The following is a 27,864-nucleotide window of genomic DNA, read 5'->3' on the forward strand; positions in this document are numbered from 1 at the left end:
AAATGGCCCGACTCAAAACTTTTTTTAACCTACAGGAAGCAATTATTTTTTAATGCATTCCAGAAAAGATTTTGAAAATTCAGCATTGATTTTGAAATTTTCTTTGAAAAAAAATCTCTCCTACCTATCGACTCAATTTTTTCATCCTGAATCGGGAGAGGGAAAGCAAACATTATTTTAAAGTTGGCCTTAATAACACATTTTTAGCAATTTGGCAATGCGCCAAAACGCCCACCTTCGTAATCTAGGCGCTCTTGTTCACCTGTAAAACTGTAATCCTCTATTGAGAACACCCCTTGTCCTAGGACCATTGACTTTATCAAACTTGATTCAACAATATAAAGAGATGATTAGACATCAATATAATTAAATGTTCCCAAATGATTCATCGAATTTCTGAAAAAAATCTCTTCTTATTTCTTTCCTAAAGGAAAAAAAATGATCCTCATTGTAGCCATACTTTAGCCCTGGAATCAATATTTTGACCATACTTAAATATATACATGGCAATTGCCCGGCAGGTTTTTCAAATATATATTTATAAAGATTGTATAGTTCAAAGGAGCAACATTTGAACAAACTTGAATTTTCAAGACATGGGGATGTTTATTATTTATATAAATCGATATTATGTTCAATTATTTTTAACGGATAGGGCTATTTGTCACCAGTCTAATCTTCAGATGATTAAAATAAATAAGTTAATTTTGACATTTAAAATAAACTAGACTCATTGGCTCTCAGTAGATATATGTTCAATGTACGGTAAAAGTACAAACAGCTAAGAACACGGGTGTCGATGTCTATTAAAAAACTTTTATTTAATTTAAAATATATTTCATGATATACAGCTCATTCATGCATAAAAAAGAATCTAGAAGTCTGACATTCATAAAACATGTAATAATCTCTGTTGAAAAAATGATAAATTTTCAATACGACAAAATTCTACACAAGAGTTTGTAATACCTTACAAATCAGCAATAAAACTTTTAATCTTCGGCAATTCTCTGAAACAATCTATATGTATTTTCTCTTATCTTTTTTCACTGTAGAGAGGTATTTACATGTTAATGAATGTTTCTGAATTAGTTTGAAATTAATTTGCTGTTTTATGTGGGTAGCACCACAGATTTTCGTATAAGAAATTTGAATTTGAGCAAAAGAAATGTCCGTCTTTATGATACATCTTTATATCCCCAATAATATATCTCTTTATACAAAAATCTCAAAAAGCATAACAAAAGTGCATGTCTTTCTCACAATAACGAAATATGAAACAAACGCTAAAAGACTGATTATATAAGCCATGTGATGACAACAAACATTGCGTTCCATTTAAGTAAATATGATTCATTTATACACTCTGCAATTATCAATTAGAGCAAGAAAAACAATCAAAATTTCTTACATATGACAATAAGTACTTCATGTTTTTCTAATATACATCTGTTTTAGTCAAATAAAAGCAAACAAAATGTTTTACTAAAATCTGTCATTCAATATAAAATGAAATAAATATGTATTATTCTAGATCTAGAGACAGCAAGTAAGTTAAAAGGTTGATCAGAATTTGGCACATTATAAAATCATCAGTTATAAAACATATACAACTGCTAATCTAGACGAAATATTTTATAGTCAGACACGTTTATAGCGAATTATCAGAAACGGTTGTATCCGATTCACAATCCCTTTTTTTGTTATACAGTTAATTTACTCATAAATTGAAAGTACTGGGTGAAAAAAAATATTTTAACTTCATTGTCCATGACTTTTCAATGCCAGTGTGCGCTATGAACTTGTTTCACTGTATACATTACATGTCTGGACTTTTTTTACTGTATATGTCTAGACTTTCCTTAGTTCCATATTGCGTCTGTTATTCCCTACTGCTCCCCTCCCACCTTCTCTTCCTTTATTATAACCTCCTATGTAGTATGGACCTGGATTTTTCACTGGCCCTCTTTCCTTTTTATTCTAAAATGTATAGCTATTATCTTTATTAACGCTCATTTTATGATCAAATAAATGTATGCAATTTTTTTCATTGTAACTTTCACCATCATAAACTTTTCATTACTAGTGTTATTATTTTTCTTATGAAGAGACATTTTTGTTTGTCAGCAAATACAATCCATCATTAAATCAAATGCTGACTTCACACTGAATTTTCTAGGGATTTTTCAGGGGTTTTTTTCCAGATCATGACAAGGAGCACACGGTGGGTGTGACCGGTCGGCAGGGGATGCTTACTCCTCCATGGCACCTGATCCCACCTCTGATGTTTTAGAGGTCCGTGTTTACTCTGCTCCTGATTTGTATTGTTTTTATGAACTATTGAGTTTGAATACTGTTTGTTATCTCCATATTTCATTTTCTGAAACTATCTAGCTTATTTTTTTAAAAACAGATTTGTATTGCATCTGATTTTCTGAAATTTCTCTGTTGATTTTATACGTTAAGATTACACATAAATGTTAAGATACCAACCTTTTTCCTGAATTTCTTTAGCTTTGGGTCTTCGCTCGGTGTGTTAACAGAGCAAACTTTGATGAAGACGCCCATCACAATCACAACCCCGACTACAATTAGCATTACACCCCACCAATGTTCCTGTAAAAATAAAGAGAATCACGACTCCGACTACAATAAGCATCACACATCACCAGTGTTCCTGTAAAAATAAACAGAATCATGACCCCGACTACAGTTAGCATCACACCCACCACTGCTAACACTAACCCTAACACTGACGCCCCCGACTACAATAAGCATCAAACCCAAACTATGTTCCTGTAAAAAATTAACAGAAAACAGTAAGCATCACACCCCACCAATGCTCCGGTAAAAACAAACAGACTGTGTAGATATGTCAGATGGAGACACTGTTCTTCCTGTAAAAATAAACACAAGTTCTTTGGAAAATGCTACTGTTTTTGCTTCAATATATAGTTTAGTATCATAAATACGAGGGTTGTTCGGAAAGTTCGCGGACTTCTGTCATATCTTTTTTACGTAACGTCATATTATATCAAGATTTGGTAGAAATGTTTTTACATTAAATTCAAATGATTTTTATTATAAATTTTAGAGATATTATAACTTATTTCAAACTTATTCAGAGTTAAAAACTGTAAAAATCGGGTCGCGGAGCTTGTCAAAACCTTGTAATTTACAAACAATACCCTAAATAATGTCTGTAGTCATATCCTCTAAAAATGATACAAAAATGCAAAAACTTCTAGACGAAAGAATAAAAAAATTGTTACATCGTTTCATATTTCAAATTATGAATTAATAGATTGCTTCGTGGAAAAGAAACAATTTCAGAAGATAGGTAGTCCTCGGTGAAGAAGGCAAAAAAAAGTGACGTAGAACGTCACGGAGCAGCAGTTTACGATACAATTTCGTGTTGTAATCGGGAAAACTCCAAAATAAACTCTGAAAATGCTGGAGGAAGGGAAATATATCAAAAGCCTGTCGTGCATATGTGTGTAAATGGCTCAGGGGGCATTTGAATGATACAGACTCTGTATGAGACGAGGACAATTTGTGAGGAAATGGATTATCTGTAAAAATCTTTCCAAATACTTTAAGTTGGTTAGGTCATAGAAAGAGAAAGGCACTTCACAGTTGCTGATTTTGTGAAAGCACATTTACGCGCTACAAAAGTAAAACATTGATAAACAAAATTATGCTACTGGAAGGATTGTTAGCAAAATAAATTTCAATTGATAGAGAAACGTTTTTAGTAAGTGGATATTGGGCCAGACTATGTGAAATATATAGGGAGATTATTTTGAGAACCTCATGATGCAATGTTTTTAACGTTATAATGTTGCTCCGGGGTTACCAAACATGTTGATTTTAAAATTAAGTAAATTAATTTCTATTGAATCGAATGGAATGAAACTTCATACACCAACAAAATGACATATGATAATGTGCTCATTTTTAATTTCTTGGAAATAGTATAACGAAGATTGAAACGGTCCGTGAACTTTCCGAACAACCCTCGTAAAGTGTTCACAAATTATGACAAATACAGGAATATAAAAAAAATGCAGAAGGGAGTGGGGATTAAGATTTATAGTTATTCCAATTTACAAGTGTATGATGGGATAATTGGGCTTCAAAAAAACTCTGCAAAACAATATAGTTTCACAATAACTATTACAAAGAAAGCGTTAAAAATCTCTTGTTTCAATTTTATTGACTTTTCTAGAACTTCAGTGCTTCACATATAAGCATGTCTTATTTTTGCAAATACTAAATACATTTACATTATCGTAGAAATTTGTAAATTTTGTAAACATTCTTGGTAAAATTAAGTTTGGGATAAATCTATAGAGAACAGTCAAGCCAAAGAAGTCTAACACATCTTAGCTTAATTGCAAAATAAATAAATGGATAGATAAAAAAAAATATAATAAATAACTGTTGAAAAATAAGAAAGTTTTAAGTCTTATCTATCTGAACCACGTACACATTATCTACTTAATTCACGGAACAATGGCATATCGCCAACATATTCAACGTTTTTAATGCGCGTTTAATGGGGTTTATTTTTTTAGAATGTTTAAAATTCTTATGTTTATCGTGTTTAATTCCTCTTATATTTTCATCTTCTCTGCCAAAGTGTTTGACATTGAAGTAAACAGATTTTATTTTAATGTATGACTTTTTTTTTATTTATTTACTAGTAATCATTAATGACAATAACATTAATGAATTAAAATAGATTTATTTTAATATTGCTGTTCTGAAAAAAATATAAATAATCAGAAAACTACGCATTGAGTATTCTTACTATTACATGAATAGGACATAAAGCCAGAATGTCATTAAATTACCCATTCCAGATAAAGAGGAGTAATATCTAAATATATATTAAAGATCTGTAGACCTTTCCACAAAAGATATTAGAACTAAGACAAAACCATTTCAAATCTCTAAAATGTAGTTAAGCTATATATGACCTAACAACCTTGCACCATTGTTAGGCCATTATTTACACACTGAATTGTCGACGGATTTTTCCGTGATTTCTAGATCATGTCAAGGAGCACACGGCGGGTAACCGGTTGGCAGGGGATGCTCACTCTTCCATGACACCTGATCCCACCTCTGATGTTTTAGTGGTCCGTGTTTGCTCCAAAAATTGTATTGATTAATGGACTTTTGATCTTGAATACTGTTCGTTATCTCCATATATTTCATCCCTATAATATTTTAATTTGTTGTGAATAACCTTTTACAATGAATTGATATCCTTATAAAGCTAGGAAATTAAAATAATCTTAGTCTTAAGAACTGTTATAAACAAGAAAAAAATGATTTGACGCAATTGTGAAGATTGATTAAATTTGTTTTGTTATAACACATAATCACTAAGTTATGACGTCATTACATACAATGATCCAGTCTTTAATTGTGGTAAGAGTTTCTTCTCCAAAGATCAAATTTTTCAGTCGTTCCAGAGGTCCCTCGTTATCCACGCCTCTACATCTGTGGAATACGTCACAATAGCCCTGATAGTTGTTACAGGGTGTGCCTAATATATGCATAAAATACGTCAAAATACCTTCAATAGCTGTTATATATTGTATCTAAGATATACACAAACATAAAAAAAAATAACTAACAATATGTCACAATACCCTTTATACTTGTTACAGAAAAGTTACACAAAAAATTACTTATTCATAGTCGTAAATAAATACATATGTTTGTTGATAATTACATCAGTAAACAAGTAAATAGTTAAATAAATAAAAAAATTAAATTAAATATAATCGTTAAATACACAAAATAATTAAGTTAAATATAATTCTATATAGAAAATATGTATTATTATCATTTTTAATGGTCATGTGCATATTTTTCTTAATTACTTTAATGAAATAAATATATTTTTACCTACAGAATATTAAATTTATTAGTTTTAATATTACTTTGATCGCTCAATCGCTAACCTCATTTGCTCTGGACGTAGTATATAGTTGAAATATTTGCATTTTTGTTAAAGTTATTTGAATTTTATAATTGTTACCGCTACTTTGTACTAGATTTGCGCTAGAGAGTGTTTTATAAATGATATAAAACTCTTAAGATTATTATCAATACCGTATGATGGGATTTAAGCTACCATACCATTTTGGGATTACTAGCAAAAGTCTTGGCAGGGCTAATAATAATGCAGCCTATAATTAAATAAAAAAATATTTCCCAAGAACAATGAATAAATTTATTCCTGAAATTGCTAAGATTGATAACGTTATTTATAAATTGGATAAAATTGTTATATTTGGCCAATCCCTAAAAACACATAAAACGGTATCTTTTATAATTATATCCGATTCCCGGTATACCGGCCAGTCCTATAAACCTAAGCAGGTCTTGAATCGGATGTGTTGAACTTTGTTGAAGTTTTCTAGCACTATTTATATCCATATGAAAATTTGAACCTATACTGATATATGTGTATCTAAAAGCTTTTTCAGATTATCTGGCTATAAATAAAAATTAAATTTTCTCTTCTGCTGTATATTTGATAAATTTATTTTCTGTAATAAAAACATAATAAATAACGTTTACTAGATCCTTTTAATTGTGATATCTTAAGTTTGTGACTTCCATAGAAAACATTAATGAATTGGTGAGTAGCTTTTCGTAAATATGTGTTTAATCTTTTTTTTTTCTTTTTTTCTTTTTTTTTTTTTGTAAAAAAATGTGTTTTGATTATATAGATAGTTTACTTGTTCTTTTGTGTTTGTTATGGCCTTGTCTTTGTAGCTGTGTTTAATATATCTGATGTTTGTTTGTATATGTGTTTCTAAATCATAAACTATATTCATACCTGAAGCTACAGAAATAGGTGAATTATCTCTTCTCTTATTCTTTACTTCCTGAACAAGGTTACTGAATATATCTGGAATTCCTTTTTGGTCTTCCGAGACATAACACGTGTCATTGGCATCTTAAAGAATAGAAATAATGATTATTATCATATTCTTACTTCATATTAATGAAAAAAAAAAGAAAAAAGTTCCATTCTATTCTGATTGGACAGAGTTAGCGAAATAAAGGAGTAAGTCATTAAGTTTTGAGTCACAGGTAAACTTAACGAGGTTCGCTCCTGAGCTTTTGAGCAGATTCTTATATTAACCTATATTTAAAAAATTCTGCATAATGTTTTAATTCTTACAATAAATTTTGATTCTACAGTGCCAATTTAACTATATTCAGTTAAAACTCCATGAATAAATTCCATACCAAAAGCATTAAGTGAGGAACTATATTTTGTGGCGGAAGGTTTTTTTAGAAGAAAATGATCATTTTTTTCTCTTTCGAAGTATTTAAAGTATGTTAAGTTTGGATTCCTATTTTTACATGCAGTCTGCACACATAGTTATTTTGTGCAGTTGACTGTTTTATACTGGTCCTAAATTATATATTAAATAAATTGTCATGGGTTCTATCATCATATTTGATAAATATAGCAAATATATTGTGGAAATGAAGAAAAAAAAATGGCCCTAATTTAAGCTTAAAATTAGCACTATTTTAGTAATATCTTAAAATTAACATCACAGACCCCCACTTTTAATTTTCTTTTCTGAATATATACGATACTTTTAACCATTCTTCTTAAATTCAGTATGTTGTCATTACTTTCAAATGATTTTTTGGCTTGTTAAATTTTAATGCCAGAAAAATGAAAATGTTTGAGTGCAAAAAGGTCAAATAATTGAACATGCGCAGTTATTCGAAAATTTCTTCGTTGTTACAAATTTTAATGTATCTATTTAAGATGAAATAAGACTGTGTTTTTTCACCATAATTTATTTGAACAAAAAATATTGAAGGAAAAACTTTAAAAATTGGTTTATGTGTAAGACGTATTTACAGTGCAAAAAGGTCAAACTAAATGCTCTGTAGCGCCAAAAGAAGCGCATTGACCCACATTTTTTGTTTTGATTTTTAAAAAAGCTATGTGTATAAATTCTAAAAATATACTTGATAAAAAATTCTCATTTACTTTTGATGGCAGGATCCAACCTCCTTAAATAAGGATAGATTTTGCTTTCAAACTGAGAATAATATAGATGCATGTATGAAAACGCTGAAGATGAAAACCTTGAGTGTCGTTTCTCGCCTCGCCACTTTCATATCGTGAGGCCGGATAACGGTATTGCAATTAGATAAATCAAACATCTTAATTTTGTGTTCCTGAATTTCAGAATGAAATAAAACTACAAACCTGGTTTACAAGATAGGTAACACAAATTTTCTTTCTGTTCAACAGAGAGAGACCCCGACATTCCAATGTAACATTCATCCCACGTAGAATTCCAGTGAGCATGTGAAGAATGGTTATAACCTATTCTTTTACAGAGGGACCCTTCACATACCTAAGGGAAAAATGTGGTGTATTAAAAATCATTATAAAAAGTAGACTGCATTTACAGGAGGTCCTTTTAAGCGCTTAGGGACAAAATGGTGGTTTATTACAAATTACTGGAACGGGAGAGGCTGAATATCAGGACTTATATACATGCATATATATATATATATATATATATATATATATATATATATATATATATATATATATATATATATATATATATATATATATATAAGATTTATAAAATAAATACAAGTTTTGATGACAAATAAGGTTTTTTTTTCTAATAAGGAGGCTTTATATACTTTTAATGTATTGCTTTTAAACTTGGCTATTTTCTAAACCCTGGAACATGTAATTTTTTTTTGAACAGGTAGGTCAGGAAATCCAACGATTCAATTATCTCACTTTATATTGTACGGATTGAGATAGTCTATTACCTTATATACAATCTGGAGTTCTACTCATTTTGAAAACTGGCTTTATTCTTAATAGATATTTGAATTTTTCATAATTTCAGTTTAATTACAATGTATAAAACTACGTTTGTAAAAATTTAGCTTGTCCATTCTTACCCCCTTTATGCAGACTTGAGTATAATCGTTACAATACGTCATATCCTCTTTATTTTTAGGAATTGGGCACTTTGCGCTACTTCCGGTGAAGAAGTTAAGGATCAATACTCACAAATTTTTATAGTTTAATATGAACAACCAAATCTACTAAAATATACTTTTTTGCATGCACTATCTAATAGTAATTTTTTTTCACACGTTTTTAAAAAAACATTGTACGAATAAACACTTAAGGAAATATAAATTTGTTGTGAGATATATTCAACTAAAACACATGAATTTGAATACCAAAAAATTTAGTTTCATTTTTGCTTGTTCTTTTAAATTTCAGCACTTCATCAGGCATGTTTTCTTTTAGTATAATTTTCTCGTGTTTGTTCTTTTTTATTTTTTCCCAAAAATTATAACTAATGCATTGAAAAATTCCTGATTAAATTTGTAATAATATTTTTCTTAAACAAAAACATTTAACGTAAATTACAGAAAAGTTTGATTTTTGTTTTTTTATGTAGAAAAGGATATTTGCATTTTTGCTCTTCGCTACAGTCCGTGGCAGCTCGACAAATCGTCATATTTGCTGGTTTATAATCACATTTGTCTGTACAACATGGGCCTTCAGTTGGACTAAAAATACACATCTTATTGTATTAATCCTTCTAAAATAGAGGCTGTTTGTGATATATAGAGAGTGGAAATTAATTACAGTAAGATAAAAGATGAGAATTTGATAATTTTAAAATGATGATGAAATTTAAAACGAAAGAATATCCTTTTTTATAACAGAGACTCATTGTGAAAGTCCTTATTAACTTATTTCAATTATGATCTTGCGGATTTTGGTACTTATTTGTAAGGTACAATGTGATCTACAATGATAAAAATTTCCTATAACTGGGCCCCACCTGCATTTAATTGAAGGATCTTTATATTTACACATCTGTTTGTCGTTTGGATCGCTGCTCCGAGGGTGGCAGCACTTGTCTGTACAGTCATCTTTATAACCGCAATCACACTGCTCCCCTTTCTCTACTATACCGTTACCACAGAATGCCGCGCCCGACGCTAAAAGGAAAAATCATTCTTATATATTTAGTATTTTACTTTTCTTAATCAATGCAATTCAAACCTCAAAGGTCACTAAATGAAATAGATTAGAATAATTATATATGTTTCTTTACTTTGACTGACAAATGTAATTATAAACTTAAATATTACTTTTCTGCATCAAGAGAAAAAAATGTGAAAGGATTAGAAGTTGCAAAACAAATGACAGCTAAACGTTGTTGTATTTCCAGTTTCTGATTATTGCTACGGCGTCTAACTCTTACGTTTCCTTTACTGCTAGAGAGAAGATAAGGTATCACTTACATTTGAAGCAGTTGTATTTCCCGTTCCTGCCGTTCACTACCGCGTCTAAGACTAACGTTATGTTTCCCTTACTACACTTAGAGAAATGATCGTTGTTAGGACGGTTACCCTTGGTTGCACTTGGATACATGATAAAGTTACCCGGATCTCCTCCTGGAGCACAAATAGTTCCACTGTCATGCTGAAAATAAAAATAAAGTAATGTATAAATTAATCCATCAATTAGTTGATAAATAAATTAATAAATCATTAATAAATCAATAAATACAGTCAGCAAATAAATAAATGTATTTTAAAAATTGCAATGAATACAAGATAGCAAAATTTCGAACATGATAGAAATATATGTATAAAAAATAATGATTGTACTTATGTGAAAGATGAACTGCGTACTCCTTTCGACTTAGATCAAGTATTATGTAGTATTCGATATATTTGTATTCTATATAGAGAGATTCAAATGTAGTTCAATGATTAAAAGAGTTTCTATTTTTCGCGTTAGTCCTCTTAACCCCAAAATGCACATTTCAAAGCTTAAAACTCCATGTATATTTCTTTTAATATCAAAGCTTTCCCCTCCATTGTGTGTCAAAAGATTTTCTTCTGTTATGCTTGACATAAATCAAAGATAACTGGAGAACCAAATGTATTTCCCACTTTTTGTACCACTTCATGAGAACGTGTTAGCTGGAAGACCCAAGGGACAACGCGTTTGTACTTGTTATGCCATACTTTCTGAAGAACCAAAGTTCTGTCCCATTTCCTGAGGGAATGTAAAATGTGAGACCCGCGGTGGAACACGGCGGATTTAGTTGTAATGTCATACTTACTGGAGAGCCAAAGTTATGTCCCACTTCGTGGGCGAACGTCAGATGTGAAACCCGCGGTGGAACACGGCGGGCGTAATTGATGAGTGTTACTATCCCGGTATTCAGGCTCTTCTGTATACTTCTTCCCTGCTCTCGTACTGTCTTGTAGCGCTCACATACGCCTCCCGCGGCAGCTGCACGAAAAAGTGAAATATCCATAAAATGTGAAGATAAGGAACAGTAACCATAGTTAAATACAACAATACAAAACCAATATAAGAGATTGGATCAGGTGTCATGTGGGAGTAAACAATCCTGTCAAACTGACACGCCCACCGTGAGCCATTTATAAAGCATGACAGTATACAGGATCTCTAAAGAATCTTATATTTTAATTTCTCTACATAGATATCCAATAAATCCAATTAATTTTTTTATCTTCGTTATAGGCATATCCCTTTGAAGTGCAGACATTTCTAGAGCCGCACGGCCGTAACGTAATAAAATTTCATATTCATAAAGCCAAGTGTGATTTCCTGAAGGACAACCGTACTTTATAAAACGAATACATATATAAACAGCATAAAAACGAGTAATAATTTTATTTTATTTCACTAAATATTCCATATAAACTTTCATACTTTTACGCATTAATACGGCATAGATGTTCTTTATGCAAAATCCGTTCTACATCAACACACCCTTAGATATATGAACCTGGAATTTCATAACTCTGACATATCCATTTTTTTTATATTGAGGCTGTCTTCCAGGGAATCAATTTTGGCTATATGAATCCGTTTTTTTACGTTTCTGTCGACGAATGAACATATATGTATATGTTTCTTTGTGTAATTTGATAATTTTGAAAAAAAAAAAATAAAATGTGCCAAGATCAGGGAAAATTTGATTCTTAAAAGATTTTTTTTTAAGTGATTATTTTCAGAGGAGCTAAGTGAAGTTATTTTTAGTATCTCATATACGAAGTCAATATAAAAAAAGAAAAAGGTTTGAAAGAGACTGTAACAGTTAGAAGATAATTTTTACCCGTGGGTGATCCAACCCAGGCCAGTCCGAGAGTCCCTCCCGAGAAATCCCGATAGGTGAAAGCAAACGCCAGACAGAAAGGATCATGATTGTCCAAGGAATTCAGATTCAAAAAATTACTGACGTCGATGTTCGGATTACAGAAGCTCAAAGCGTTGGTTCGTAGATACGTGTTACACTGTAGGGATTCGTCCGTCATGATCTGTTATGAGTTATAAAAAATCCGAAATTAAAAATCTTTATTTAGGGAGATGTAAAATCATATAACTATGACACAAGGACAATATTTGCAAGTAAACTGAAACATATTCGAGACGTCTGTATAATGTAAACTGTTATATATTCCAGATGTCTGTACAATGTAAACTGTAATATATTCCAGATGTCTGTACAATATTAACTGTAATGTGTTCCAGATATCAGTACAATGTTAACTGTAATATATTCCAGATGTCTGTACAATGTAAACTGTTATATATTCCAGATCTCGGTACAATGTAAACTGAAACATGTTATTGATGTCTGTACAATGTAAACTGTATGGATATCTGTACAATGTAAACTGTAACATGTTATAGATGTCTGTACAATGGCGTCTTACTGTTGTTCTCTGTATTCTGAAATTCATTCCTTCAAAGCATGGCGTCCCTGGAGGTGTGACCCAATAAGTCTCAAACTTAGTTTTACTGTAGATTTGGTTAATAGCGGACACGTGGGTAGAGAACAAGGCCAGAATCTCATCCTTAGCGGCCGCAACATTCTGTTTAATAAATAACATTTACATTAACAGTAAAACAATATCATTCCTTATAATAATAGTCGCAATAGGCAACTCACCCCTCCGAGTCTGTCTCTTGTATCATTAAACAACACAGGATCGGCTCTAAGATAGAGGTTACATGTTCGCTCAGGTTTAGAATAACAACTGCTCCCAGGGGGCGCTCTCTTTATACGGTGGGGTTTACTGTTGGAATCCCGGCTGTACATGTTACTCGACCGGTGGTGATCTTGGACATCACTCTACAATTAAAAATGTACAAGAACAGGAAACAAGGTTAAAAATGCGTTACAAATACTTAAAGATTATAGGTGCATACACTCTTCAGAGTTTGCTTGATTATTTTTCCGACTTTAAGTCACATAATGTATATAGTTCTTGTGCCATTCGGCTTTCAGTGTTTTTATTGTAAAGATTAAATTAATAACTATATAAATCTGTCTTACATATAAATCTCTGTCTGTGTGGCTTCTTTCTACCACCCAGTCCCGATGTTTGTCTAGACCAAAACTTACATATAAATCTCTGTGTGACTTCTTTCTAACACCCAGACCCAATATTTGTCTAGACCACAACTTACATGTAAATGTCTCTCTGTGTGACTTCTTTCTAACATCCAGTCCCGATATTTGTCTAGACCACAGCTTCCATCATGTCCCGTACTGGCACGTTTGTGTCTGAGAATATCAAATAAGCTACATGTATTTAAAAGGAAATTGAGCTACTTGTTTGGCGCCGGGAATCATTTTTTTGTTTGGCGCCGGGAATCATTTTTCTAATGAACGAAAAAGTAGAAAATAATGAACAATGATCATTTTCATAAATCTAATATTAGCATCAAATTCGCAAAAAAGGGCAAAAACTGGGACATGGAAACAACAGATGTAGGATCAGGTGCTTAGGAGGAGTAAACATCCCCTTTCAACTGGTCAACCCACCATGAGCCCTTGTTCTTGATCAGATTAAAGCATTGTACCGTAATCAAATGAGTATAAAAAGAATGCTTTAACAATTTTTATAAAATTTGCTAGTCAAAACTCGATCCAACTGAAGGTTTTAATTGCAAACTGGGTCATTGGACCCATAAAATTTCCGAATTGCTTATATACACAAGTTATGTTGAAAGCCCTATAAGATATCTTTAACAAATATTTACTATATATGTAGTTAATATGTAAATATACAAGTAATATTATCATTCAACATCAAAAATGTGTATGTATGAATTAGAGAACATAAAACATAACCATCTGAAATCCATAGTAAAAATAATTTGATTTTCTATAATAAAAATATTTGATTTTAAATTTTTTTTTATAAAAATAAAAACTTTGATTTACTTTAGTAAAAACTTTGATACTGTAGTAAATTCTAGTTTACTATAGTATTTTGGGGGACATCAACGTATTTGTCAGTAGCCTGCCTCGGTTTACTTTTACTTATTATTAATCGGAAATACTCAGAACATGCTCTTGTGTGCCAAATCCGTTAGGAGATATAAAAAATCATATGTAGGTAATAATGAAATATTACTACTGTATAACATTTAAAATAGTAATATTTTATATAGTAACATTTAAAATCGGAAGATAAGGATTGCAAACCAAAAGTCATCCTGTTTGTCTACTCTATTGTTTGTTATCAATATCTATAAACACAATATTTTATAAATATTTTATAAATCCAAAACTGCAACGGTTGTAGTGAGCTATGTTTTGTCTTTTATTTCGAGTTTTATGGGATATGTGGAGGCGATATATGAATGAAAAATAACTATTGTTCATCGATGATATGTTGTCACAAGATATATAAATGTCTGATTGAGGCTGCACAAATAATTTTCTTCTTCTAATACAGATAATTTTGAATATATTCTGCTTCATAGGAATTTAAAAAAGACAACAGAAGAATAGCACAATTCGTGCTTATTGGAATAATGAGAGATTATTTTACAAAAGGTATGTTCTCCATAAACTAATTTAGTACATCTATTGTCAACGAGGACCTCTAACTTTTTTATACTTACTTCAGAGTACATTCATATAGAATCTGAATGATTTTTAACACCAAAATTTCGTCGAAAATCAACCACAAGATATAAAAATTGTCGAGTTCCTTTTCCCCGCAGAAGGCCTGGAACAGTTTTCGAGGTAGGGTTGGGGGTGGGGGTTGGTCCGTGTTTTGTCCTGTTTAGGATTTCCATTCTTTACCTGGAACAGTTATGGAGGGAGGGTTGGGGGTGGGGGTGGGTGGTGGGTCCGTGTCAGGATTTGTATCTTTAACTGGATACATGAGATTAATCACTGTTTATCTTCAGTCTTTACATGAAATATGAAGATAACGAACAGTAATCCAGCTCAAAAGTCGATCGAAATAATACGAATTGATAGCAGAACAAACATGCAAAAACATCAGAGGCAGGATCAGATGAAGGAATGAGCATTCCCGCCGTGAGCTCCTTGTCATGATCGGGCAAACGGAAAAATCATTATAGTGAATTCAGTGTGAAAATAATGGCCTAGCAATTTATATGAAAAACGCCAGTGTCATAAAATATTGAAAAGTGTTAATGTCGATGATTTTTTAACAAAAAAAAAATGTGATTTTAAATTTTATTGAAGCTTTTGAGAACACAGAGATGTTTACAGAACTCCTGTATATGATGCATAGAGCGTCTGAAGTTTCTTCTTCACAGCAGCTACACAGGCAACTTTGCCACATATGATCCACATATGTGTATCATATGTGAATCATATGATTGGTTTCATATGAGAATCATAAAAAAAGGGCATCATATGTGAATCATATGAAGCAAATCATATGAGTCACATATGATTCACATATGTGAATCATATGAAAAGAATTTCATATGATTTGCACATGAAAAGTTTTAGTGTGTTTCAAGTCATTTACATATGAGAATCATATGAAATGGGCATCATATGTATATCATATGAAACATTTATGTTTTTTTTTTCATATTTATCAAAAGGAAATACACACTTGTACACATTGAAAATCAGGTATTTCTGCTTTAGATGAAATTTCAGTACATTCCAATGATCTATTAAATACCTGTAAATATTTGATAATGCTTGCACAATTTTCCAAAAGTATCTTCATCAACAGAAATAACTAATATCACACAGTGCACACTTTAAACAAGAAAGTATACAAACAAGTCAGTAGCATTTGTCGATACATGTATTTTACATATTCTAAAACGAGTACAAATTATTTGAAAGGATTTCAGCAAAATGATCAAGGAGATGAACATGTATACATGTACCCATGAATAAAATAATTAGATCATGAACTTGTATAAAAATACTATATGACATGGAAGTGTCCTTAGCAAAATTGAAATATCTGCAACAACATTTGTCAATATATGTAATCTCTATTGTAAATTTATGACAAATCATAAGTAATTCAGATTACATGTACCTACAGCATATTTAACACATAAATGAGTATGAAATCACAAAGGATGATGTCTCGATTGAACAAAGATACATATATATATATATATATATATATAGTTTTTCATAAAAATGTTTATGTATTTATGCATAAAGCATGAAATATAAAATGTGAATACATTAGAATGAGATTTTACAATCAAAATGATATTCCAGTATACAAATAAATAGAAAGCCTTGCATGTCAAAGTCTGACAAAATTAAGTACATCCTTCTCATTCATATTTATTCAAGTTATTTCCTAATTCTTTTCTTTCTCTGTCAACTTTTCCCATTTGTTCTCCCTCTGATCTTCCATCATCATATTGAAAATTCTTTGAACTGTACCCAAAATGCAAATCCACCAATGTCCCCTATCTGAACAATTTGTTTGTGGCACAGAATAATCTCTAAAAATTATTTTTAAAATAATTAGCATTAATAATAATAACAAGAGGTCCATGGACCACATTGTTCACCTGAGCAAACAATGGCAAACTCACTTAACTCTGACACAAGTGGCTTTTGTGAAATGTGTGTCAATACAAAAAAAGTGCTGGAATAAATTGCAAAAGTATTTTTTTGATATTTGTTCCATACTGATCAAATTTACTCAAGATTCCCTCCTTAGGCCCCACTATTGTAGCAATGTAGAAATTGTTAAAAAGACTTAATTTTTTCCTATACACAAGTATAAATTACTATGTAAAACTTTGCAACCCTTCAGGGGCCCCACTGGTGGTTTAGTGGTCATTGTTTCAACAAACTTGAAACAACACTGCATAGGGATGTTTGCAAAATAATATCACAAATTGTAGTGTGGTAGTTCTTGAAAAGCAGATTTTTAAAGACTTTATCCTATATAATCTGTAGATTGAACTTTGAACCCCTACTGGTACCTTACTATTGGTCCTCTTTGCCAAGTTCAGTTGAAATTAGTCCAGTGGTTCTGGAGAAGAAGACATAAATGTGAAAAGTTTATGCCAACAACGATGATGATGGACAATGGACAATTTTGATCAGAAAACTTCACGTGAGCCTTTGGCTCAGATGAGCTAAAAACAAGTACTTTCATTTAAAATGAAAGTACTTGTTTTTAGCTCATCTGAGCTGAAGGCTCAAGTGATTCTAAAGATGAATATGATTGGAAAAATTGTTTGTGACATTCAACAAACATGAACTAATTTTCTATCATTGTATCATTGATCATATTTACTAGCAAAGATGTCCTTCCAATAAACAAATATATATCTCAAAATTTTAACATTAAAGTTTAACTTCAATATTTTTACAATTTAAAATGTTGACTCTTACTGTTTTCATACTAGCATCATACTAGCATCGGTGTGAAGTATTCCCTCTCTGGATTTGTTAGCATAATTGTAGGAGGAAGGAAACATTTTCATCGATAATTATGTAGAGACTTAATGGAGGGACCCTCTACATCAACTTCTTTGTTACCCATCAGCTAAAACATTTTTTTCTAAACAATTCAATTCACAATGTATAGCTTAAATGGAATGCAGTGCAAAATTTTGTTTTGACAAGGTAATTCAATTTAGCAATAGACTTTGATACTTCTTAGGATGATATGTAACATATATAAATAAAATGTGTGCACACCTTTGCTCTGATCTGATTTCTGTAATATGTGAATTCAGTGGATCCAAAGCTAGACATAACTCCCATAACATTTCATGTCCAGCAAGCCTTCTATGCCAGATTGCTGAGCATCTCCTGAATGAATAAAGCAATGCATTTTTCACTTATTTTTCTATACATCAAACACATACTAAGATTCTTCAAGAAAAAATGCTTCACTATTATACATATTGACTATAAACTTTATTAGTTTCATATAACATGACATACATGCTCAGTGCATCTACTTAAATGCTCAGTGCATCTACTTAAATGCACAATTCTTGCAAAATACATGTAGTTAGCTAGCATTTATATTCATCATACCTGTACTTCTGTATCCTTAAAAGAAATCCAGGGGTTGATGTTAAATCTTTTTTTAAGCCAATTGACATTCTCTCTGCAAATTTTTAATCTATATAAAAAAATAATAGATATAATATATATAATCCATTTCTGCTTGATGCAGACCCCCAAATCATTAACCAAAGTACATGAAAATGTATACAATGTACTTTCAATGCACATGTAATAGTACCTTGAATGTCTGATTAAGCTAAAAGTCATTATCCCCCAGAAGATAATGTATAGTTTTATAGTTCTTCATAGTTTTTATAGCCAGCAAGTTCTATAATATATGACTTACATATTTTCATATGTTTTCATACTTATACATGTATATATATTTTATTAGGGTGCTGGATTTGTTCTATAGAAAAAGAGTTGGATTTATTTAGTTTTTGATATATGTTTAAGTCATTACTTATATATACTGTGATGATTAATGTATTTATTTATTTATTTTTACCTGCATTGTGATCATGCATCGTCTGCCAAACCAGCTTTGGGTTTAAATCGTCAGTCAAATCAGCTTTGTGTTCAATCGTCAGTCTAATCAGCTTTGGGGTTCTTTGAACAAAAAAAAAAAAAATACAAAAACAGCACTGTGACACTGAACTCAGTTCCTAAATACATTATTTAAAACACGTTTCTCATTCATTTGATGAAAGAACCGAATGAATAACGATCTCAACAAACATTTTATGTTAACTGCTTTACAAAGTTTCTACTTTCACTTTCATATCGAATATAAATATCAAGCGTAGCTATTAACAAAAGGGAAATAAATCTGAAAAATAAGTGATGCTAAATGGCCTAAACATTCGTCGTTAACAAACAAAATTACCGTACTCATTCAATAAGTAATTTATTGATCACTAGGTTTATCGGCTTTTTACGAACTGCATTAATTTAACAATTATATACAAGTGATGAGAGTACTAGAAAGTTTATACGGATCTGTTACCGTAATGAAATGATCTAAACACAATGAACTGGCCTTTAAAAAGTCTTTTAAAACGTATCCGAAATCACTTACTTTTTTCAACACCCAATTCTTCTGCTGCAGAAGTGACGTCAAACATGACGTACACTTTCATCTGATAAAAACCGAAACCGGTCCGTAAATAAAATGTGGAATGATTTTAATTTTACTCATAAAATAAAACCAACCATAACGGTTTTTGGATAAAATACAAATCAATTTATTCTTGATGAATTTTGTTTTTCAAGAAAACAAATTTTGAATTTTATGAAAGGATTTTTTTTTGGGGGGGGGGGGGGGTAACAGAGTACTTATTCCCTTTTTATCCAAGCTTCTTAAGGAAATGAACATCTTGATTCTTTTGAATAAATATACATTTAAATTTACACATCTTGATATATGTTATTGAAATTATTTTTTAATCATGCAGTCTACTTGTTAAAATATAACACCAACTTATTCATATTAAGCTTAATATGAAATTACTCAAGTGTTAACTGATGAACAGTTAATAAACGTATTTTTTTTTATCTCATTGAATTAAAATAAAAATGAATTTTACCTGCTTATAACAAGGACAAATAAATAAACACACACAGATCTGTTTCATATGATTCTCATATGATAATTCTCAAAGTATGCATATGATTCTCATATGCAGAACTTTTCATATGTGTATCATATGTATATTGCTTCATATGATTTACATATGCGTATTCATATGATCCACATATGATTTGCCACATATGATACTCATATGATTGAATATACATATGATTCTCATATGATCCTCATATGATCTTCATATGAAAAGCAATGCATATGTGGATCATATGTGGCGAAATTGCCTATGTATTATTAATGTAAGGAATAAATATTGGTAAGACATTTAATGACCCTTTTATATATTATTGTTCGTAAGTCTTTTTATGGTTTTGGAATCCAGTAGGCACGGTAAATGAATTCTACTTCTTTTGACTGGGATATTATAAGTATTTCAAAATGAAGCGAGATTTTGAAGAGAGTTTCATCCTGTAGATCACCAAATATTCGCTATACCCTATTTCCGCGAGATGGGTAACTAGTATTTATAAGCAAGACAAAATTTTGATGAATTCTAACTATTATCCAGTATAATCTTTAGTTCTAAAAATATACAAGAGAAGGAAATTTTCGCGAGGAGACAGTCTCGCGTAATTACGCCAAAATAAAGTTCTCGCGAATAAAAAGTGATTTACGGTACTTTGGTTATATGCTATATTATATTGCTTACAGGAGGTTTAAATTGTGCAATAGTTTAATATTAATATTGTGTAATAGTTTTTTCTGTTCGTTTTTCCTGTGATTATTGGTAGATGCCTAATAATTATAACTCACCTGTAATGCTTATTGGTAGATCCCTATGTAACTCACCTGTAATGCTTTTTGGTGGATGCCTATATAACTCACCTGTAAGGGTCAAGATTCATATGATCCTCCCTGTAGATAATGGAGTGAAAATCTAGGAGTTGGGGAGAATTCCGGAAGTACCGGTCCGCCGGCTCGATGAAGTAAATTTCCTCTGGTGAAAGCATTATGGTGCCCTGAAATATACCACGCAGTACCGCCCCATGGACAGTGCTGCCTGGGACTCCTATAAATAAAATCAAAGTACTGAGAGTACTGATAGGCGGAAGTAAATAAACGGCATTAAAGTACACATTTAAATATTGATCTGAGACAGCTAAATGGTTCTCTTCGAATCGTGTTGACCTCATAATAAAATACAATTTTCTAATGATTTTAAACAATAAACATTAAAAAAAAATCTCTTTGGAAATATTTTATTTTTCCAATATAACAAAAATTCTAAGCCGTTTTCATATACCGATATATATATTAATTTAAGAATTTTAAAGAATCTTTCTCCTTTGGGAAAAAGGCTGGAAACTTTTAAATATTCCAAAAATATTTTTGTTGTTGTTGTTTACAAATAATCAATTAAATAAAAAAAAATCTTAAAAATTTCTAAAAATGTAATCATCCTACAAATACTTTATTTTTCTGTTCAGTTTTCTCTACTAAATGTTACATAAAAAATACATTAAAAATTAAAATAATTGAAAAAGAAAGTGGAGACCAATCAAAATTCTAATGCCTCGATATGAAATTTAATTGAACTCGTAGGTTTTTTACTACCAAATAAAGGTATGATCTCAAAATAAAATGTGACAAAATTATGTTCATAAATGGCTTCATGATTAGGAAGGTATTTGGAAACTTTATACATTATTTACACACTGAATTGTCGACGGATTTTTCCGTTATTTCCCGATCATGACAAGGAGCACACGGCGGGTGTGACAGGTCGGCAGGGGATGCTCACTCTTCCATGGCACCTGATCCCACCTCTGATGTTTTGGAGGTCCGTGTTTGCTCTGCTCCTATTTTGTATTGTTTAATGGACTTTTGAGCTTGAATACTGTTCGTTATCTCCATATATTTCATACAAGAATATTGTTTAATTCAAAATCACACGCACTCAAGAAATTACCTCGAACTTCACCATCATATATAAAGGATGTATCCACGTGTTCTTCGGAGCCGTCTGGTTGGCGGGATTTGTGATCAGCTGAGAAAACGCTGTCAGAAGGATGGAGATCTAGATGGAAGTTTCTATAAATAGAAAATAAAGATTGAAGAGTAACCCTAACCCTAAAATAGAAAACAAAGAGTGATGACTAACCTTTATCCTAAAATAGAAAACAAAGAGTGAAGACTGACCCTTATCCTAAAATAGAAAACAAAGAGTGAAGACTGGCCCTTATCCTAAAATAGAAAACAAAGAGTGAAGACTGACCTTATCCTAAAATAGAAAACAAAGAGTGAAGACTGACCTTTATCCTAAAATAGAAAACAAAAAGTGAAGACTGGCCCTTATCCTAAAATAGAAAACAAAGAGTGAAGACTGACCCTTATCCTAAAATAGAAAACAAAGAGTGAAGACTGGCCCTTATTCTAAAATAGAAAACAAAGAGTGAAGACTGACCCTTATCCTAAAATAGAAAACAAAGAGTGAAGACTGGCCCTTATCCTAAAATAGAAAACAAAGAATGAAGACTGACCCTTATCCTGAAATAGAAAACAAAGAGTGAAGACTGGCCCTTATCCTAAAATAGAAAACAAAGAATGAAGACTGACCCTTATCCTAAAATAGAAAACAAAGAGTGAAGACTGACCCTTATCCTAAAATAGAAAACAAAGAGTGAAGAGTAACCCTTATCCTAAAATAGAAAACAAAGAGTGAAGAGTAACCCTTATCCTAAAATAGAAAACAAAGAGTGAAGACTTGCCCTTATCCTAAAATAGAAAACAAAGAATGAAGACTGACCCTTATCCTAAAATAGAAAACAAAGAGTGAAGAGTAACACTTATCCTAAAATAGAAAACAAAGAGTGAAGACTGACCCTTATCCTAAAATAGAAAACAAAGAGTGAAGACTGACCCTTATCCTAAAATAGAAAACAAAGAGTGAAGAGTAACCCTTATCCTAAAATAGAAAACAAAGAGTGAAGACTGACCCTTATCCTAAGATAGAAAACAAAGAGTGAAGACTGACCCTTATCCTAAAATAGAAAACAAAGAGTGAAGAGTAACACTTATCCTAAAATAGAAAACAAAGAATGAAGAGTAACCCTTATCCTAAAATAGAAAACAAAGAGTGAAGACTGACCCTTATCCTAAGATAGAAAACAAAGAGTGAAGACTGACCCTTATCCTAAAATAGAAAACAAAGAGTGAAGAGTAACACTTATCCTAAAATAGAAAACAAAGAATGAAGAGTAACCCTTATCCTAAAATAGAAAACAAAGAGTGAAGACTGACCCTTATCCTAAGATAGAAAACAAAGAGTGAAGAGTAACACTTATCCTAAAATAGAAAACAAAGAATGAAGAGTAACCCTTATCCTAAAATAGAAAACAAAGAGTGAAGACTGACCTTTATCCTAAAATAGAAAACAAAAAGTGAAGACTGGCCCTTATCCTAAAATAGAAAACAAAGAGTGAAGACTGACCCTTATCCTAAAATAGAAAACAAAGAGTGAAGACTGGCCCTTATCCTAAAATAGAAAACAAAGAGTGAAGACTGACCCTTATCCTAAAATAGAAAATAAAGATTGAAGAGTAATCCTAACCCTAAAATAGAAAACAAAGAATGAAGAGTAACCCTTATCCTAAAATAGAAAACAAAGAGTGAAGACTGACCCTTATCCTAAAATAGAAAACAAAGAGTGAAGACTGACCCTTATCCTAAGATAGAAAACAAAGAGTGAAGACTGACCCTTATCCTAAAATAGAAAACAAAGAGTGAAGAGTAACACTTATCGTAAAATAGAAAACAAAGAATGAAGACTGACCCTTATCCTAAAATAGAAAACAAAGAGTGAAGACTGACCCTTATCCTAAGATAGAAAACAAAGAGTGAAGACTGACCCTTATCCTAAAATAGAAAACAAAGAGTGAAGACTGGCCCTTATCCTAAAATAGAAAACAAAGAATGAAGACTGACCCTTATCCTAAAATAGAAAACAAAGAGTGAAGAGTAACCCTTATCCTAAAATAGAAAACAAAGAGTGAAGACTGACCCTTATCCTAAAATAGAAAACAAAGAGTGAAGAGTAACCCTTATCCTAAAATAGAAAACAAAGAGTGAAGACTGACCCTTATCCTAAAATAGAAAACAAAGAGTGAAGAGTAACCCTTATCCTAAAATAGAAAACAAAGAGTGAAGACTGACCCTTAATCTAAAATAGAAAACAAAGAGTGAATAGTAACCCTTATCCTAAAATAGAAAACAAAGAATGAAGAGTAACCCTTATCCTAAAATAGAAAACAAAGAGTGAAGACCGACCCTTATCCTAAAATAGAAAACAAAGAGTGAAGACTGGCCCTTATCCTAAAATAGAAAACAAAGAGTGAAGAGTAACCCTTATCCTAAAATAGAAAACAAAGAGTGAAGAGTAACACTTATCCTAAAATAGAAAACAAAGAGTGAAGACTGACCCTTATCCTAAAATAGAAAACAAAGAGTGAAGAGTAACCCTTATCCTAAAATAGAAAACAAAGAGTGAAGACTGACCCTTATCCTAAAATAGAAAACAAAAAATGAAGACTGACCCTTATCCTAAAATAGAAACAAAGAGTGAAGACTGACCCTTATCCTAAAATAGAAAACAAAGAATGAAGACTGACCCTTATCCTAAAATAGAAAACAAAGAGTGAAGACTGACCCTTATCCTAAAATAGAAAACAAAGAGTGAAGACTGACCCTTATCCTAAAATAGAAAACAAAAAATGAAGAGTAACCCTTATCCTAAAATAGAAAACAAAGAATGAAGACTGACCCTTATCCTAAAATAGAAAACAAAGAGTGAAGAGTAACCCTTATCCTAAAATAGAAAACAAAGAGTGAAGAGTAACCCTTATCCTAAAATAGAAAACAAAGAGTGAAGACTGACCCTTATCCTAAAATAGAAAACAAAGAATGAAGACTGACCCTTATCCTAAAATAGAAAACAAAGAGTGAAGAGTAACCCTTATCCTAAAATAGAAAACAAAGAGTGAATAGTAACCCTTATCCTAAAATAGAAAACAAAGAGTGAAGACTGACCCTTATCCTAAAATAGAAAACAAAGAGTGAAGAGTAACCGTAATCCTAAAATAGAAAACAAAGAGTGAAGACTGACCCTTATCCTAAAATAGAAAACAAAGAATGAAGACTGACCCTTATCCTAAAATAGAAAACAAAGAGTGAAGAGTAACACTTATCCTAAAATAGAAAACAAAGAGTGAAGACTGACCCTTATCCTAAAATAGAAAACAAAGAGTGAAGACTGACCCTTATCCTAAAATAGAAAACAAAGAGTGAAGAGTAACCCTAATCCTAAAATAGAAAACAAAGAGTGAAGAGTAACCCTTATCCTAAAATAGAAAATAAAGATTGAAGAGTAATCCTAACCCTAAAATAGAAAACAAAGAGTGATGACTAACCCTTATCCTAAAATATACAGCAAAAAGTGGAGAGCTTCACATATACAATACAGAGAAGTAAAGACACAAAGGATAAATCAAACAAATCAAACAAACAAGAAACTTCTTCTTTTTTTTTTTTTTATAAATTTCTCATATGTTTCCACATTACATATTAAATACCTTCTACGAGCTTAGAACATAAGTGCGTTCCATGAACCCAGAAAATTCTTACTTACTTTTCAGGAGATGTGAACGTTACAACGTACCTTCCAAGAGATGAGAATTTGAGTTCCAGATATTTACTTGTTGACCTTTTTGCTCTGAGGTGGTCATTATGGAATTGTTCTGAATCATATCGTAGTTCTTCGTAATGTCGTATATAATCATTTAAAATCCGATGTTCTGTTGTAAAAAAAATTATCTCTTTAAAATGAATCAACAATGCAAGATGATGACTTATTCGATGGATGCATTAAAAAATTTTGTAAGATAATTATATATTCTATGGATGCATTTTATCAGAATCCATGTTATTTATTCTATGGAGAATTATATATGGATGTACTATATTTATTCTATGGATGTATTATACAGGCACGTATAGTATCGATATCGTTTTCGAAAATGGGGGTGGGGGTGGGCAGCTAGACAAAAAATATCTTACCTGAATAAAACAAAACAGACAAGGGAAAAAAATCCTATTCTGGGGGCGTGGATAGGTTCCCACTTTTTTCATGACCAAATACCATGTTACCCTGATTTAACTACATCAAAAACTGGGGGCAGGGGGGGGGGGGCAACCAGTCTTTTAATGTTTATTTATGAACAGAATAAATAAAGTATATCTTGATATAACAAACATGTAGTATCAGGGAGAGCCCCCTCCCCCGACTTTTTTCCAAACATTATTTTTACTATTGAGACTACTGATACTACCTGCCTGTTATATCAGGAGGTACTTTATTATTTATTCTGTTAATATAATATATAACGATGTACGTTATTTATTATATGGATGTATTCTATGAGGCTATAAGTTACTTATTCTATAGATGTATTCGTTACATGTATATATGGATAAAAGTTATTTATTCTATGTATATAGATGTAATTTATTTTACTATGTTTGTACAGTGTTTTATATATAGATGTAAGTTATTTATTGTATGTATGTATTAAATATAGATGTAAGTTATTTATTGTGTGTATGTATTAAATATAGATGTAAGTTATTTATTGTATGTATGTATTATATATAGATATAAATTAATTATACTATGTATGGTTATATATAGATGCAAGTTTTTTATTCTATATATGTATGTATTATATTTACATTGCACATCTTTATAAAGTAAATTTTACTAAAACTTTACTATCGGTAAATTATTTTAATTTTTATTTCCATATCTTCTATATTATTTCTATATTTTTGACTGATTATGATAAATAAGTTTAAGAAAACTGATATTTGACTTAGTTACATAGACATCATACAAAAGTTTCATTACCTTTTACTGGAAATATAAAATATTATATATATAATGACTCTTTATATAAGGCTTACTTGTGTAAATTTAAGAAAGCAAATGTTTAAATAAGAAGGCATTTCTTTACACAAATCAGGACAGGTTTGCTGAATGTATTAGTATGTGCAATATTTGATTTGATTGGCTCTTGCAAAATCCTCCATTTATATTAGGATATTTAAATGCCCTAAACGTACACGAAATAAGATTCTCGATTCACGTTAAGTCAATGTTGTTTTTTTCACCAATGAATGTAAATACATGCATTTTAAGATATACTTGAAGTTTTGATATGAGTCCCTTTTTAATGTCCTAACAGTAAGATATAATCACAAAAACTTCAAACTTGATTTTGTAGTAGACGTATAAGGCCCTTTTTCCAATGTTTGTAAAACCTTTTTTAAATGTAATTGTTCCTTTTCTATCCTTGCGATTTTATTCAATTACGTCAGGCTTGATAAAAGTGATTTTAGATTACGTAACAGGATCGTTTCTATATTACATACTGCTTAACAACAGTTTGATAAACAAAAAAAATCATTTAAAAAAATTGCTGTAAAAATTCATACTGTAATATAAACAAATTATGAACCAGGATCATGTACATAACTATATTTTTTTAGAAAATGTCTTTTGAATTGATTCTTAGTTAAATGCAGCAATTTGAATTTGAAGATAAATTTAACTTAAATTGTTTTTTTTACTAACCAGCATTTGTAATATGGATAAGAATCACAGCTGACAAAATACCGAGTCTCATGACTATTCCGGGGACAATAACATCCTGTATAATAATGGCGCTAGAGGACTTCCGGGATCTGATAACGGGGGAGAGAGCGAACGATAACAGATAACACAGCATGTAAGGATAGGTGACAATGATTTATACAGGTGAGATAAGTAAATAC

General features: G+C 31.1%; 1 protein-coding gene and 1 long non-coding RNA gene across 2 annotated transcripts; both read right to left on the reverse strand.

Annotated features, from left to right (window-relative positions):
* Nucleotides 1-854: 854 nt before the first annotated feature.
* LOC133199282 (disintegrin and metalloproteinase domain-containing protein 10-like) lies at nucleotides 855-27,730 on the reverse strand. The gene is made up of 18 exons (XM_061335113.1): nucleotides 27,665-27,730; nucleotides 25,694-25,829; nucleotides 21,950-22,071; nucleotides 20,866-21,049; nucleotides 13,571-13,667; nucleotides 13,050-13,232; nucleotides 12,814-12,972; nucleotides 12,213-12,414; nucleotides 11,187-11,359; nucleotides 10,357-10,537; nucleotides 9,891-10,050; nucleotides 9,511-9,612; nucleotides 8,989-9,073; nucleotides 8,267-8,417; nucleotides 6,863-6,982; nucleotides 5,418-5,557; nucleotides 2,494-2,616; nucleotides 855-1,980 (listed from the first exon to the last, which is right to left on the reverse strand). Exons 1-18 carry the CDS (start codon nucleotides 27,714-27,716, stop codon nucleotides 1,852-1,854), a joined length of 2,499 nt encoding a protein of 832 aa, XP_061191097.1. The 5' UTR covers nucleotides 27,717-27,730; the 3' UTR covers nucleotides 855-1,851.
* LOC133199283 (uncharacterized) lies at nucleotides 18,160-19,125 on the reverse strand. Its single transcript, XR_009722784.1, has 3 exons — nucleotides 18,901-19,125; nucleotides 18,420-18,507; nucleotides 18,160-18,188 (listed from the first exon to the last, which is right to left on the reverse strand). It is a non-coding gene; the product is annotated as an uncharacterized LOC133199283 (long non-coding RNA).
* Nucleotides 27,731-27,864: the final 134 nt, after the last annotated feature.

The sequence above is a fragment of the Saccostrea echinata genome, unplaced genomic scaffold (assembly GCF_033153115.1).
Source record: "Saccostrea echinata isolate AGI-Se365-2 ecotype Australia unplaced genomic scaffold, CSIRO_AGI_Sech_v1 ptg000033l, whole genome shotgun sequence".
NCBI lineage: Eukaryota > Metazoa > Mollusca > Bivalvia > Ostreida > Ostreidae > Saccostrea > Saccostrea echinata.